General features: G+C 40.2%; 1 protein-coding gene across 2 annotated transcripts in view; it reads right to left on the minus strand.

Annotated features, from left to right (window-relative positions):
• The window catches only part of ADAMTS12 (ADAM metallopeptidase with thrombospondin type 1 motif 12), a 328,935-nt gene that overhangs the window by 138,183 nt on the left and 174,612 nt on the right, over positions 1-16,140 (minus strand). For both annotated transcript variants that reach the window (XM_043514501.1, XM_038403775.2), the window contains exons 8-10: positions 15,572-15,715; positions 14,473-14,617; positions 7,376-7,468 (exon numbers count right to left, since the gene is read on the minus strand). In XM_043514501.1, the coding sequence (XP_043370436.1) occupies positions 7,376-7,468; positions 14,473-14,617; positions 15,572-15,715 (382 nt within the window). The remainder of the gene's footprint in view (positions 1-7,375; positions 7,469-14,472; positions 14,618-15,571; positions 15,716-16,140) is intronic.

Genomic DNA, 16,140 nt, shown 5'->3' on the forward strand with positions numbered 1-16,140 from the left:
TGAGTGTTAGTTTTACCTGCAAAGGGTAGTTGTTAAGTTTTTAATATGTACCATACATATTTTCCCCCAAAAGCATTTTACAAAAACTTAAATATATAGATTATCCTATGAGAATTTTATCTTCCACTGATAGACAACCACCTCTGAGGTGACATGGAAGCAGAGTACCATATCCAAATGAAATCTCAGGGCGATTTAGGTGAACACAGCAATTACCTGAGCTGGAATTTGTGGTTAACAAATAACGTAACACTGTGGGTAACACAATTTTTCTTACAAAAAGTGCCATGTTAACTTTAATGACCTCAGACTTGGCTTTTCTATTTTATTAGGTTCCCATAATTTGCTCATCACTGTACTACTTTAGCACCTTCCAGTAGGGCATAAGCAATGTGACTGATATCTATCACATGTTCACTCTTTTGCCCAGCGTTTGCAGGCCATCTCTGCCAGGCCTCAGGAGTGCAGAAGAGTCTCAGAGAGGAGCCACTGCAGTGCTAGGTCCAGGTGGTTGAAACCAACAAGCTGTCATATACCCACTCCAGAGGTGGGGAGGATGAGGCGGAAAAATTACAAGTCACTGCTTTGTGAAAAGGAATCAAAATTAACGTTATATAACAAAATGGCTGGGAGAAACTGAGCTGCTGCCTTCTTTCACCGCTGGAGGCAGAAAATCTGGTGGCCTGAACTGAAGAGTGGGGCTTAACCTTGGAGCCTCCAGCAACAACTTTGGAGCTCCGCTGAATTCCACAGGTGGGATGTATTGCCCATTAGTGGTGACTGAGAAGAGATACTGTGCAACAGAATTGACTTGAAATGAAGCAAACAATTTCTGTTCAATTACATTATAGCCAATATCCTGTAGTTGCTTTAAATAAGTAATTAAACAAGAGAAAGTACTGTCACTGTATCTTTCAATCCCCTTCTCTTTCCATGAAAATGTCCAGCTAGTTCATATTCAGTATTTATTCTGATAGCCTTAGTTTCTATTCTACACTAAGCTTAGTTGACAGCCTGTTGTGTGTGTTTACTATACTTGGATTTAAATAATCCAATGAATTCTGGGTTCTTTAAGGATCTGGAAGATTTCTCCTGGTGTCCACCATAGAAAGACCACCCTCATCACAATAAACAATATCCTTTCGCCTCAGAAGTGCTTCCCATCCATTTAGACTAGATTCCCAGTCTTCCCATTGAAAATATCTGCACGAATCCACTATTGTGGATTCCCCCAACGTTTCCTTCTTTTCTCTAGGTCATTTCCAAATCTCCACTTTTGAAGAAAACCCTCTCTCCTGTGGTCACCTATTCCAATCCACTATTAGTCCAGCAGTCATTAGCCCTGTACTGATTCATGCCGTTATGCTACCCTGACTCAGAAGCATCCTAGAGTGAATTTTGCCACTGGCAAATCACCATGCATCACCACCACCACAGAGCTGAGTCAGCATTTGGTTATTTTTCCCTGCCCAATGGAGGATTTTGCCCTACAGGGTATTTAGTGGTGCTTTGAAATGCAAATATCCCACCACACCACTTCCTCTGTGAAACTAATCCTCAGCTAAATAGCTGCACATCTTCTCACTGGTCAGGAAAACTTTCCTGATATTCTGCTTTTAAACTTTCCCTTTCTTTCATTTCATTCCTCTCAGTTTAAATTAGTTTCACTCTATGAGTCCTAATGTTGAACCTCTCAACAAAGGTTTCCTGTTGAAACCATACTGTGAGCTAGACTGTGGTGCCTTGGTAGGGTCCCGCTTCATCAAAATCCTTGACCTGCTAGAACAAGAACATCAGGTGGGTCAAAACTGAGTATCTTTCACGGAGTGTGTTATGAACAGGGGGACTGTAAACTTTGAGGGCTTGTCTACACATGAAAGTTATTCCAGAATAAGGTAGGTTGCAAATGTAAAGTAGAATAACTATTTGGGAATAACTGTGTAGACAACCGCTTATGGGCAGTTTGAGTGGGATGCAGGGGGAATGATCTACTTTGCCACAGAATCACAGTGCACAGACTTGTTCAGGTAATGAGACTTTAGCAATGGAGAAGAAATGGATTTCTCTCATGAAATCCTGATTAAGGACATATCCTGAGAGAATCTGAGCACTCATGGCTCCCACTGAAGTGCTTGTCACGTTTTAGGATTGAACCCCTAAATCATTTAATAGCTATGCATTTCACATCTTCCTTTACAAGACAGCTAGCACAATTATTACAACACTAGGGAAATTTCATCAGTATGGAGTCTGAGGGTGATGCTTTGGGTTCCAGCAATGCGACAAATTCAGAACAAGACTCAGGTGCCTGACTCCCTTAGCGAGCAGAGGCTGTGGACAGCATTAAGAAGTACTGAGATCATACCTTACAGTCCCTATGAACTAGGAAGTTGAGCTCCTGCTGGCTAGCGGATAGTCATGGATTGAAAAGAAAGCTATTAGTCCTCTCAGCTGGAAGAAACACGGTAAAGTAATGATAATAAAAGCAAGAAGAAAAAGGTCAGGGTTTAAGATTAATATCAGAGAAAAAACCGCTGCAAAATCCTACACAGCACCTCATCGTGGCGCAGCAGTGACCCTGGCCGTCTAACAGCTATGGTAACTGGGTGTATGCCCTGGCAGGTCTAACCATGCTACAAATGTGTCAGACTACGCAATCCAGGGAAGAGGATTGCTCTCTCAGAGGAAAGAGCGCTTTTCCTTCTCCTTAGAGGTTGAAGGCTAGCTAAGCTTAAGGAGGTAGGCATGTCTGCCTACCCAGCCAGTGGGATGACTTGAAGTCAACGGCTAAAACAACACGAGTAAATGGGCCTCAGTTTCCTGCACATCAAACTGTTCTTCGGTTGTGGAGCAGAAATCGAGTATCGAAAGGTTGCTAAAAATGTCAGGTGCTAGGCCAACACAACACCCTCGTTGTGTGTACTTACAATTGTAGGTCGCTGGCAAGAGAGGAAATGTTAAACCATCTGATGGAGGAGAAGAAAAAAGGATAAGATGCGACATCCTCTGTGTCTGCGAAACTTGACGAAAGAAGGAGTTGGAAGTCAACTCGAAGAATGGAAGTGCTGTGAGACTCAGAAAGAAGATGGCGCTAGAAATGTTGGAGGACTTGGATTTATCAGTAAGGATTAGTCTTCGAAAGTCATATCATGCCAGCTAATATTATCACGTATCGGTGTGCTGCATCTTCAGATAGAGTCAAAAGCTACCCTCAAGGTCATCCAGGCCTACACTTCCACAAGTACAAGTGAGGATGAAGAAGTGGAAGAATTCCACCGAGAACTCGAAAGAGCCCTCGTGCAAAAGTCCACTTACACTGTCATGATGGGAGATTTCAATGCCAAAGTTGGGTGAGGGAAAGCTGGCAAAAAGTTCATAGGAAGATACAGCAGTGGCAAAAAGAATGAAAGAGGAGAAAGGTTGGTAGCAATGGCAGAAATGAAAGAACTGTACATCGCAAACACCTCGTACAAAGAGACAACCGCAAGGAGGTGGATGTGGATTGTGCTAAAAGCAAGAACAAAATCAACTCCATTTTAGTCAATAAAAGGCATATTGTCCAAGATGTCTCTGTGGTGCTGCCTTTCAACACCGGCAGTGACCAATCGCCTGCTTAGAGCGAAATTGATTTTTGACAAAGTGGTGGAAAAGAAGGCACTACAGATGGCAAACTGGAAACAGTGGCCAAAGACCTTCGATAACGCAAAGCTGAAGTAATCAATTTGTGGGTTTGACTGGAGCCAGACAAAGAAGTGTGATGAGGACTATAGTATCTTTGCCGACAAGCTGAGACGTTGCATAAAAAGCAGCTGAAATTGAAAAGCCGAAGGAGGCAAAGGGAAGATTCTTGAACAAAACAAAAAGCTTGTTGGAAAAGCAGAGAAACATGAAAAGGAGCTCAGATAACAACCTCGAGTATTCCATTCTGTGCAAGCTTATACAGCAAAAACTGAAGGACGACTTCGAGAACTTCCAGAAAGAAAAGCTCCTCAAAACAGCTGAATCATGCAAGAGCCTCAGGACATGCAAGCAGGAATTGACGCAGTATAGACTGAGCGTAACAGCATTGAAGAACAAGGATGGAGAGACAGTAATCGACAGAGCAGGGATGGAGGAAGTCTGCAGGGACTTCCATACAGAACTGTTCAAAATCAAGAATCAATGTCCCTCTCCCAACGCTCCAAGAGTCAGAAGAACGCTTCCCCTCCCCCCAATAACTGTCAGCGAAGTCTGAAGCGCACTACATCAGATGAAGAAGGGAAAAGCTCCAGGCAAAGATGGAATAACATCAAAAATTAGTTCTGCAGGAAGCAAAGAACTTTGGAAGGCCCTCGCTTTAAGATTCAGTCGATATCTTGAAGAAGGAAGATCATCATCAAGCTGGAAGGAGTCGAATACCATCTTGCTGCACAAGAAAGGCGATCGAGAAAATCTTAAAAACTACCGCCTTATATGCCTGGTTTCTCACATCTACAAGCTCTTTACAAAGGTGATAACGAACTGACTCTCGCAGAGTCTGGATGAACAACTGCCGAGAGAGCATACAGGATTCCGAAGAAATTTCAGCACCATTGACCATATATTTACCCTTAGCCAGCTCCTAGAAAGAGCAAGGGAATACAAACTCCTGTTGTGCAGTGCTTTCATTGACTATGAAAATGCCTTCGATAGTGTCGAGTTTAAACCAATATTAAAGGTGCTCACAGAGCAGGGCATTAACACACAGTACATCAGTTTGTTGAAGGAAGCGAATACTGGATACACAACAGACATTACTCTCCTCGAAACTCCCCTCCTCATACCAAATGAGAAAGGCGTGAAGCAAGGAGATAAAATTACACCAAAACTATTCACCGCCTGCCTCTAAATGGTTATGAACAAGATCAATTGGAGGAGTGGTGTCAACATAAATGGAGAACAATTATCTCATCTCAGATTCGCAGACGACATCATGCTAATTGCCAAAAGCACCAACCAACTGCACAGCATGCTACGAAGACTCAACAAAGAAAAGCATTCAGGTCAGCCTGAAAATGAACTGCTGTAAAACAAAATATATGCGAACAGATATCTTATGAAAAGCCTGAACAACTGTAGCAGGAGAAAAAAAAACGAAAAAGTGGAACAGTACATATATTTAGGCCAAGAAGTCAATATGCGCCAAGACCTGAATGGAGAACTCTCGAAGGATTTGGGAAGGATGATATGCGTTCAATTCCATCAAGGATGTCCTCAAGGGAAAAATCGACAAGACCACACGCGCAAATATCTTTAATTCAACAGTGCTGCCAGCCATGTTGTACGGCAGTGAAACGTGGGCACTGACGAAGAGAGAAGAGCAGCGGCTGTCGGTAGCTGAAAGGGCAATGGAATGAGCTATGTTGGGAGTCTCCGTTCTGGATCACATCCCAAATGAAATGATCAGAGAATGCAGCGATGTAAAAGATACCATCATGGAAAGCAGACCTAATAAGATGCGATGGGTGGGCCAACCAGCATGGCTCAAGGACAATAGCTGGCCCGCAATCATAGCTGAGTGGTACCCATGAGAACAGAAAAGACGACCTGGCTGGCCTCCAAGAAGATGGGAAGATGACATTGTTAAACGCGGGAAGAATGGCAGCTGTGTTGTGATCGGCGCAGTCTTAACGACAGCTGAAAACTGTTGGATGTTTTCTACATTTTCAGATAGATTGATTTCAATTACAACACAGAATACAAAGTGTCCAGTGCTCACTTTATATTATTTTTATTACAAATATTTGCACTGTAAAATGATAACAAAATAGTATATTTCAATTCATCTAATACAAGTACTGTAGTGCAATCTCTTTATAATGAAAGTTGAACTTACAAATGTAGAATTATGTTTAAAAAAAATCTGCATTCAAAATTAAAACAATGTAAAACTTTAGAACCTACAAGTCCACTCAGTCCTACTTCAGCCAATCGCTCAGACAAACAAGTTTGGTTACAATTTGCAGGAGATAAAGCTACCCATGTCTTGTTTACCATGCCACCTGAAAGCGAGAACAGGCATTTGCATGGCACTGTTGTAGCCAGCATCGCAAGATATTTACGTGCCAGATGCGTTAAAGATTCATATGTCCCTTCATGCTTCAACCACCATTCCAGAATATATGCATCCATGCTGATGACGGGTTCTGCTTAATAACGATCCAAAGCAGAACGGACCGATGCATGTTCATTTTCATTATCCGAATCAGATGTCACCAGCAGAAGGTTGATTTTCTTTTTTGGTGGTTTAGCTTCTGTAGTTTCGGCATTGGAGCGTTGCTCTTTTAAGACATCTGAAAGCATTCTCTACAACTCGTACATCTCAGATTTTGGAAGGCACTTCAGGTTCTTAAACCTTGGGTCGAGTGTTGTAGCTATCTTTAGAAATCTCACACTGGTACCTTCTTTGCGTGTTGTCAAATCTACTATGAAAGTGTTCTTAAAACGAACATGTGCTGGGTCACCATCCGAGACTGTTATAACATGAAATATATGGCAGAATGCAGGTAAAACAGAACAGGAGACATAAAATTCTCCCCCAGGGAGTTCAGTCACAAATTTAATTAACAAATTACTTTTTTAAATGAGCACCATCAGCATGGAACCATGTTCTCTGTCATGGTGGTCAAAGCATGAAGGGGCATATGAATGTTTAGCATATCTGGCACATAAATACCTTGCAACACCAGCTACAAAAGTGCCTGTTCTCACTTTCAGATGACATTGTAAATAAGAAGCAGTCAGAAGCATTTCCCATAAATTTAACAAACTTGTTTGTCTTAGCAATTGGCTAACAGGAAGTAGGACTGAGTGGACTTGTAAACTCTAAAGTTTTACATTGGTTTGGTTTTGAGTGCAGTTATGTAATAAACAAACAAAAATCTACATTTGTAAGTTACACTTTCATGATAAAGAGTTGGCACTACAGTATGTTCATGAAGTGAATTGAAAAATACTATCTCTTATCATTTTTACAGTGCAAATATTTGTAATAAAAATATAAAGTAAGCACTGTACACTTTGTATTCTGTGTTGTAATAGCAATCAATATATTTGAAAAAGTAGAAAAACATCCAAAAATATTTAATACATTTCAATTGGGATTCTATTGTTTAACAGTTTTCAGAGTAGCAGCCGTGTTAGTCTGTATTTATGCTCTAATAAATTTGTTAGTCTCTAAGGTGCCACAGGTACTCCTTTTCTTATTGTTTAACAGTGCAATTCAGTGATTAATTTTTTTTAAATGCAGCTAATTTTTTGAGTTAGTCGCGTGAGTTAACTATGATTAAATCGACAGCCCTAGTAACAATTCATATTTTCTGATCTTCATTTTTATACAGAAGCCATCCATAATCACCTTTTTTTCTCCACATCTAGTTCCATCTGCAGCAGCATCCAGTTTTGAGCGGCAGGATCCTTTCACTGAGCACCACAGTGTCTGGCAAATATTCTGTAAGAAAGAACAAACTGCAGCTACCTTCAGAAGAGTTGAACTCCCAGGCCATGATTTTCAAAAGTCAGTAATGATTTTGGGGTATCTCAATTTGAGATAGTTTAAGGGGCTTGACTTTCAGAGGTCAGGATGCTTAGAACTTTTTGAAAGCTAGGCCCCTTTAAAGTTCTCTCAAAATCAGATACTCCAAATCTCTAGTCACTGTTTAAAATTTTAGCCACAGAACAATTTTAAATTTACTCCTCATTAGCATGTTGTCATAGATCTGTGCACAAATACAAAAAACGGAACATATTGTATCCAGCTGACTGAATTCAAGTTATCTGGAGAATTTAAAAGTTCTCCTGATTGTCTGAACTGACATACGTCCCAAGCACCTACTGTTAACTGGAAAAAATTCTTTACAAAAGTTTGGGACATATTGTACATGCAGAAACAGCCTCAGGAGGGGAAAACATACCAGGGCCACCTGACTGTTTTCTCTTCATCACTCATGCTATTGGAAGTATGGTTGACTTCTCCTTACAAGTATCTCACCTTATTGACAGAATATTATTGCTGCAGTACCTACAGGCCAAATCCCCAAGTCTTCACTCAGTCTTAATCAGACAAGCACCTATACATTTCAGTGGGTATTCATCTATAAAAAGACACTTTAAAAAATAAATTAGGACCTCAGGATTGGCTGGTAATTCTGCTTTTGGAATTAGGTTTCTTTGCACTATACATTTTTCATTGTTGCCTAATATCTGTAATTTAGATTTAATCCTATGCACCTTAATTTTCATCCCTTTTTGGATTTGGTATGTTGTAGGTTTTTTCTTCCTATTGTACATTAAGCAATTTACAGTGTGTGTGTTTACAAAGTATAAATAGGTTTCAGAGTAGCATCCATGTTAGTCTGTATCCACAAAAAGAAAAGGAGTACTTGTGGCACCTTAGAGACTAACATTTATTTGAGCATAAACTTTTCATTCACCTGCTCATCTACCAATGTGATACATGCCATCACGTGCCAGCAATGCCCCTCTGCCATGTACATTGGCTAAATTGGACAGTCTCTACATAAAAGAATAAATGGACACAAATCAGATGTCAAGAATTATAACATTCAAAAACCAGTCGGAGAACACGTCAATCTCTCTGGTCACTCGATAACAGACCTAAAAGTCGCAATTCTTCAAACAAAAAAAACTTCAAAAACAGACTCCAACGAGAGACTGCTGAATTGGAATTAAATTTGCAAACTGGACACCATTACATGAGGCTTGAATAAAGACATAGATACTAAGGTCAGAAGGGACCATTCTGATCATCTAGTCCGACCTCCTGCAGCGCAGGCCACAGAATCTCACCCACCCACTCCTACAAAAAACCTCACCTATGTCTGAGCTATTGAAGTCCTTAAATCATGGTTTAAAGACTTCAAGGAGCAGAGAAGCCTCCCTCCAGTCACCCATGCCCCATGCTACAGAGGAAGGCGAAAAACCTCCAGGGCCTCTCCAATCTGCCCTGGAGGAAAATTCCTTCCCGACCCCAAATATGGCGATGTGCTAAACCCTGAGCATATGGGCAAGATTCACCAGCTAGATACTACAGAAAATTCTTTCCTGGGTAACTCAGATCCCATCCATCTAATATCCCATCTCAGGGGATTAGTCCTATTTACCCTGAATATTTAAAGATCAGTTACTTACCAAAATCCCATTATCCCATCATACCATCTCCTCCATAAACTTATCAAGTAGAATCTTAAAACCAGATAGATCTTTTGCCCCCACTGCTTCCCTTGAGAGGCTATTCCAAAACTTCACTCCTCTGATGGTTAGAAACCTTCATCTAATTTCAAGTCTAAACTTCCTGGTGGCCAGTTATCCAGGGAGTGGATGTGTCATTACACAAAGTAAAACTATTTCCCCATGTTTATTCCCACCCCATACACACACTTTTCCTAACACATGCTTGTAAACTGCTGGAAATGGCCCACCTTGATTATCATTACAAAATGTTTGGTTTTTTTCTTTCCTGTTGGTAATAGCTCACCTTACCTGATCACTCTCATTACAGTGTATGATAACACCCATTGTTTCATGTTCTCTGTGTATATAAAATCTCCACACTGTATTTTCCACTGCATGCATCCGATGAAGTGAGCTGTAGCTCATGAAAGCTTATGCTCAAATAAATTTGTTAGTCTAAGGTGCCACAAGTACTCCTTTTCTTTTAACGTATGAATAGCAACTTTATACACACACACACACACGTTCCTATTTTGGCACTTAAATAACAGCTAGATTTTCCAAAGGACTCAGCACTTACCAGTTACCATTGTGACACTCATGACATCCAACGTGACAAGTACTTTTGAAAATCTGACCCATAGGGCCTACCAGCTACATTCAGATATGAATTTGGATTCCAAAGTTTGGATCTTGGGTTTTGGCATCTCTCTGTTAAACTCATTCAGAAAACCGTTTGTTTCAAGAGAGTTGCTTATCATGTGTATTGTTTGTGGACTCCTATTACGATCACATCTTTAGAACACTGGGAAAGAAAGACGACGACAGAGAATGGCTCAAAGTATTCCAAAATCTTCACTCAAAGCATGGTTTTAGGTGAAGCAAACATGTCAGTGGCTGCATTGAAGTTCCCTATTTATAATTCATTACTAGCATTGTTTAGAGCAGGGGTTCCCAACTGTGGGTCGTGGCCCAAAGGTGGGCCACGAAAGTCCTGGGTGGTCTGCCAGCGCAACTGCATTCGCCAGTCAAGCTCTTAGTAAATTTTATATAGCTTTGACTTTGATTACATGAGTCACGCGGAGTTAATGTAGTGTCTTGAGCTGTTTATGTTGGACAGAGTATAGAAAAAAAAAACAACACTATTTTTTAAAAAACAAGCTGTGATATGTAAAGTTTAATTCTCATGAGTACAATGGTGCATTTCACTGCAAGGTAACCTAGCAACATATACACAGTCCACCATTTACAACTGTAAAAAACGGCAAGCAGTATTGCAACCTGACATGGATCAATCTCATTTTTGAAAATGAAAAGGGTGCACTGGTGAAGATGATAATGAAGTCCCAAACCATCTATAGGAACATGAAATGAACCAGCCAAAAAAATAAAGAAAGTGGTAAGAAAATATGATAAAACATACTCAAAGTTTGGATACTCCTTTACTGGATCATCTGAGTACCGTTGCCTCAGTGTAGTATAAAGTAACTGTTATTTTTACTTACAATATTCATTTTTTTCTAATTAATAGAGATTAGGGTTGGGTCTTTACTTACACAGCTCAGAAATTTAGATTTTACACTAAAAAAATTGAAAATACAATACAGTGTTCAAAGCCGGACAGCTATTAGGTTTTAAAAAACAACAAACAACACAATGTGTTTAACCATTTTTTTAACATTGGTGTATTGCTTATTGTTCAGTTTGATACATTTATACATTGTGTTTTCTGTGTCTGCATGCCACATTTTGCTCTCAACATATTATATATATTTTTTTTAAAGTGCAGCTTTATTAAAATGGTTTGGTTTCAAAGATCTTGAGGAATATCTTTGAGTGCATATTGCTAGGAATTTCTATCATTACGCATTTACACTAACATGAAAGGAAACCTACACTGTTTATTTACTGTGTTATAGTTTATGTGCATGCAATAATTAAAATTAATAAGTGGGCCACAGTACCAATTGCAGAAGCACAGATGAGCCTCAGAGAAAAAAAGTTTGGGAACCCCTGTTTAGAGAGCAGTTGGGGATACTACATTTTCAGGATGTAGTTGCAGAGTTAAAATCTGTTCTGGCTGAGTGGTTTTCTACCACTGTGTATGGAAAGTTTTGTTCTTTATTATATATGGAGTATGTTTTGTTCTTTTTCAACTATGGGGCGGGTACTCCACCACTATATTACCAATACTCAAGAAGAAATACACAGTTGGTAAATGTACTTTTAGCTTTCCTCCACTAGAATAGCTTGTTTGATTGCTAGAATAGGACTTTAAGATGAGTACATCCTGCTGCTGGCAGTTACATTTTCACACTAGGCAAAAATCTATAGATTTTATAACCAAATATTTTCTTCCATTGAAAAAGTGAGGGATTTATGCAGGAAACTCATTAGCTTTAATAGAAGTTATCCACATAAATCTCCATGCATATGAATTTCTACCCATCATTAATAATGCTAGGTTAAAAAAAGGATACTACACACACCATAGAAGTAGTATTGTTCAGTGGGCAAGCGTGGGAGCAACAGTCAGAAACTCATGGCTCTGAAATTGATACAATGCATGACAATTTATTTTATCAGCAGCAATGTGCAAAGCACTTTACACATACGTATGAAATCAGGGTCTCTGCCTTTCAGAGCTTGCAATCTAAATAACCTCTAACCTCAGAGGCTAAGCACCAAATTCCAATCTCAGTAAAATCAATGGAAGTTTTGGAGATAAAGATTCAGTGACAATGGATTCATAATCAGAATTTCAAAGGTGCAGATCACCTGCAGCTCTCATTGCATCAAAGGGAGCTGTGGGTGCTCCACTTCCTGGAAAAATCTTCCCATTAATCCATTTCAATTTCTTCCTCAGTATAATGGGGATACTATTTACCTACTTCACAGGGTGCCGAGTATAAGCCTTGCTCAAAGTGATCATTTCAACATAGAAAACCCTTGGCCAAATTCAGATAAATGTAGCTTAGTGTAAGCAGACATCTCTAATGGGAATTCACTAGACCTGTAAACAGTGGGGTAAGTTATACATTGAGTGCAAGTTGGTCAAAAAGTGGGCATTAAGTCAGGAGCAGCAAAAGCTCCCTAAAAGTGGGGGAGGCCACAGATGCCTGAACCACGGCCCTGCCCCCCACACTACCCCCTTTCCCCTGAGGCCCCGCCATTACATTGCCCTGCCTCCTCGAGCCTTGCCCTCACACAACCTCTCCCTCTAATGTTCTGCTCACACCCTGCCTCTTCTCTCCCCCCCGCCCCAAAGACCCAGCCCCCCACTCACTCCTCTCCCCATCACTCACCCTTATGGCTGCTAAAAAGTGGTCTTTGGATGTCCTTGTTAATTTTATTTGATGGAAGCCTATTTGAAAGGATAGTTTTCAACTTGTGCCAATATACCGGTAGAGTCAAGGGTGTGTAAAATTAACTTGGGATACATCTGGCATAGCCCTCCCACTTTTAAAAGTGATGGGCTCATGGCCCCCAGCCCCGGCCCCATTCCGGCACCCCTGTGTTAAGCAGAAAGTGGCAAGGCAGTGTAAATCTCAGCCAGCCCTCTCATAGAATACACTTGGGAGACTTCTATACCGCATGCTTCTTTTAGTGGCATAGGAGTACAGTAGAGTACATATACAAATAGTGCCCCCTAGCACGGGTATAGATAGGAGGGTAGACTGTGAAGCTGTGGCTGAGGTGAGTAGAATAAAGACATGCCTGAAGGGTGTGGATATATACCTGAGTATCTACCCTACACGACTCTCTTCCAGCCCAAGCTGTGCCTCCTAGCTACAGTTTTTAGCAGTGTAGAATCCCACTGCCTCCCTGCTGCTGGAGCCCTTCCCTGACACAGGGAAAGGCTCTGACACTGGGGAAAGGCTCTGGCAGCAGGGAGTTACTGAAGTCTTTCCCTACAGCTTTCCCCATGCCATAGCCTTTCACTGACACAAGGGGTTATTCATCACAGTGTGGCTGCTGCTGGCCTTTCATTGTGTCATGTAGCTACACATCTGTTAATCACTTTTGATGATTATCTGTTCTGTTCATTCCCTCTGGGGCACCTAGCATCGCTGACAGTGCTGTGGGGTGTAGACGTAGCCTAAGTTATTTTACACACCCTTGATTCTTCAATCTGTGCCAATATGCCAGTAAACTATCCTTTAATACAGGCTTGCATAAAATAAAATTAACAAGGACAGCCAAAGACCATTTCAAAATAATCAGTGTAAAATACCTCATTTTTTGTTGATTTCATTGTAGGATTAAACAGAATACACAATTCTTTGCTTGTGCGTTATTACTTGCAAAATGAAGGCTTGCAGTAAAAACGCTACAAATTAATTTGCTGTAACATATATTTACTTATAATTTAACAAGTCAGCAAATGCCAAATGCAAAGGCGTAAAGGCATAGTAGCTTCACATTCAAGTGGAAACAGAATTAACCAATAACGCAAAATGATACTTTAATTTCCTATCTGTACAAAAAGATAAATGACAGCTACAAAGAACAGCTGTGAAACATATAATGAATGCATTATATCTACCCATACTGTTCATTCTGATTGAGCAGATTAATCAGAAATGTACAATACCACCAATAATAGTCAGTAGATGAGGATATACATAATGAAAAAAAAAGCATTCTGGATGATCCTGGCAAATCACTGTTTCTAGGTCATTAGGGACTGATGTGTGGACAAGTGGAGGCAATAGGTAATTTACCAAGTAAGGAGTCCATCAAGTGTCTCCCTGCATATGCAAATGAAGGTTTCTGTAAGCATACCTATTGTACACCCACCCTAAACAATCTGGCCCATAATAAAAGTGGGCAAACGTACGACATACAGGACCAAATACCGTTCAGGTGACTCTCACAGAAGTTAAGCAAGTGTATCCAACTGAAGAATTTGGCCAAAGGACAGCTAATGGGATGGAGGCTCCAAAATGCTTAACTTACTTCTGAAAATAACTTCTAAGTCATAAAGACACTTTATAATTTTACCCAAGACCTATAATGTACATTTAAAAATGAAACCACTGAAATGAATTCACCTGTGCATGAAACATAGTTCAGAGCAACTATTCATAATACCCAAGACCACTACAAAACAATTTAGGATAGCCATATTCGTTTGAAACTGGAGAAGAATTTTACATAGGCAGAATAGAATTTCCCCAACCTGGAATTTAGTCAGGTTACAATAAGAACTAAAAGCTTAAATTCTTGTTAGTAGAATAGATGAAAACAAATGGCACTTACATCCACCTCTTCACAGAAAGTAGCAGTGGGGCCATACTGCAGCTGGCATTGGTGATGTACATCATAGATCACTCCTGGGGCAATGAGTGGTGACTTTAAATCTTTCTTTTTTGGGATATCATCTAGACAGAACCCCCATCCTCGGCTAAAGACGAAAATTGGAAATTTAAAAAACGCAAAATGTGCTTTTAATTTTAATTTTGAATTTTTTTTTAATAACTCACCTTTAAAATTCTAATAATTAATGGCACTTTCCCATGTGGTCTTTAGGAAACAACACTTCTAGATTTTAAGTCAAGCATGGGGAATTTTGCAAATAACTTGTTTCCAATAATGTTTTAGGAACCTCAGATAAGAGCAAAGTACTTCAAAAAACCTGGGAGTACCTGCCATTCAGGAGCAGCCTGGGTATTAATATATCTGGTATCTTGACCCACCCATGGCATATAGAAGGGGCCCTGAAGTCTGCAAAGGCAGCAGAATGCGTGTGGTTCTCCTTTGTGGTGTATCATGACTCCTGTGACCTTCTCAGCAGTTCTTTCCTTCTCCTGTGAATTATAAAGAAGGGCAGCTCTCCCCATTTCACCTTGCAGAGGAGTTTAATGGAGGCCGAATTAGTTTGGTAAATTAGAAATAGATTCAGTCTTTGGAATGACTTTAGTGAAAGCTGTAGTCGCTCTCAACAGTGTAGAAAGTCAGACCAGAGGCGTCTGAAGTTGGGCACCCAAAATTTGAGGCCCCTTTAATAAGAGGTCACTTGTAAGAATAAAGTGATTTGTCCAAGATCTCGTAGGAAATCTGTGTCAGGCCCTCTGATGCCCTATCATATACCTTAGCCAAAAGGCCATCTTTTCTCCCAGTAACATATGATAGCTGTAGGTTACATCAAGTTTTGAACTCGTATTGTTGAAATCTAAGTCCAATTTGAACATTGCACAATGTAACAATTCTTCCACTATCCACTGTATCGTACTTGATCACATTTGGGTGTGCTGTGACATGGGAACCAATAACATACCTCAAGGATCCTCAAAGGAAAAAATAATTAAGAATTTCTCCTCAACTCTGTGTCACCTCACATAGTATTCTAATCACTCACTCTAGGAAACGTGTGATGTATTCCTTGCTGCATGGTGACCAGGTGAGTGGAGAAGGATCATACTTTAGCTGCCGGGACATAATGTACGGATGTCTTCCAATGGATTCACAGTCATTCTCTTTTCCATCATGCTGGATACCAAAACTAAAAGAATTACCAAGCACAGGAAATAGTCATTATAGCTGATAGTTACATAGCAACTTTCTTCCAAAGATCCCAAAACTTCCTGGGGAAACATGTAGGTATCATTTCATCCATGAGCTAAAAGTAGACAAAGCCAACGGAAGTCAAGACTCTCGTTGACTTCAGTGGGCATTAGATCAGGCATACAATGCACAGCAATGCCCCCAGGCAGAAAGTAAAGAGTAAACTTCCCTAGTTGAAACTCTGGAAGAATTTTAGGGAGTCAAAACATAATTATCCAATTTGACTTTTGCCAGGCCCCATAGTTTACACCCAATACTTAATTTTTAATGAAAGAGGTGTCAGGAATCAAGCAATTAGGTGCTGGGAATCTAGCAATATTTTTACTTTTATAACTGAGGCGGCAAGCCCAGATGTGCTGGGAC

Source organism: Dermochelys coriacea, chromosome 5 (assembly GCF_009764565.3).
Source record: "Dermochelys coriacea isolate rDerCor1 chromosome 5, rDerCor1.pri.v4, whole genome shotgun sequence".
NCBI lineage: Eukaryota > Metazoa > Chordata > Testudines > Dermochelyidae > Dermochelys > Dermochelys coriacea.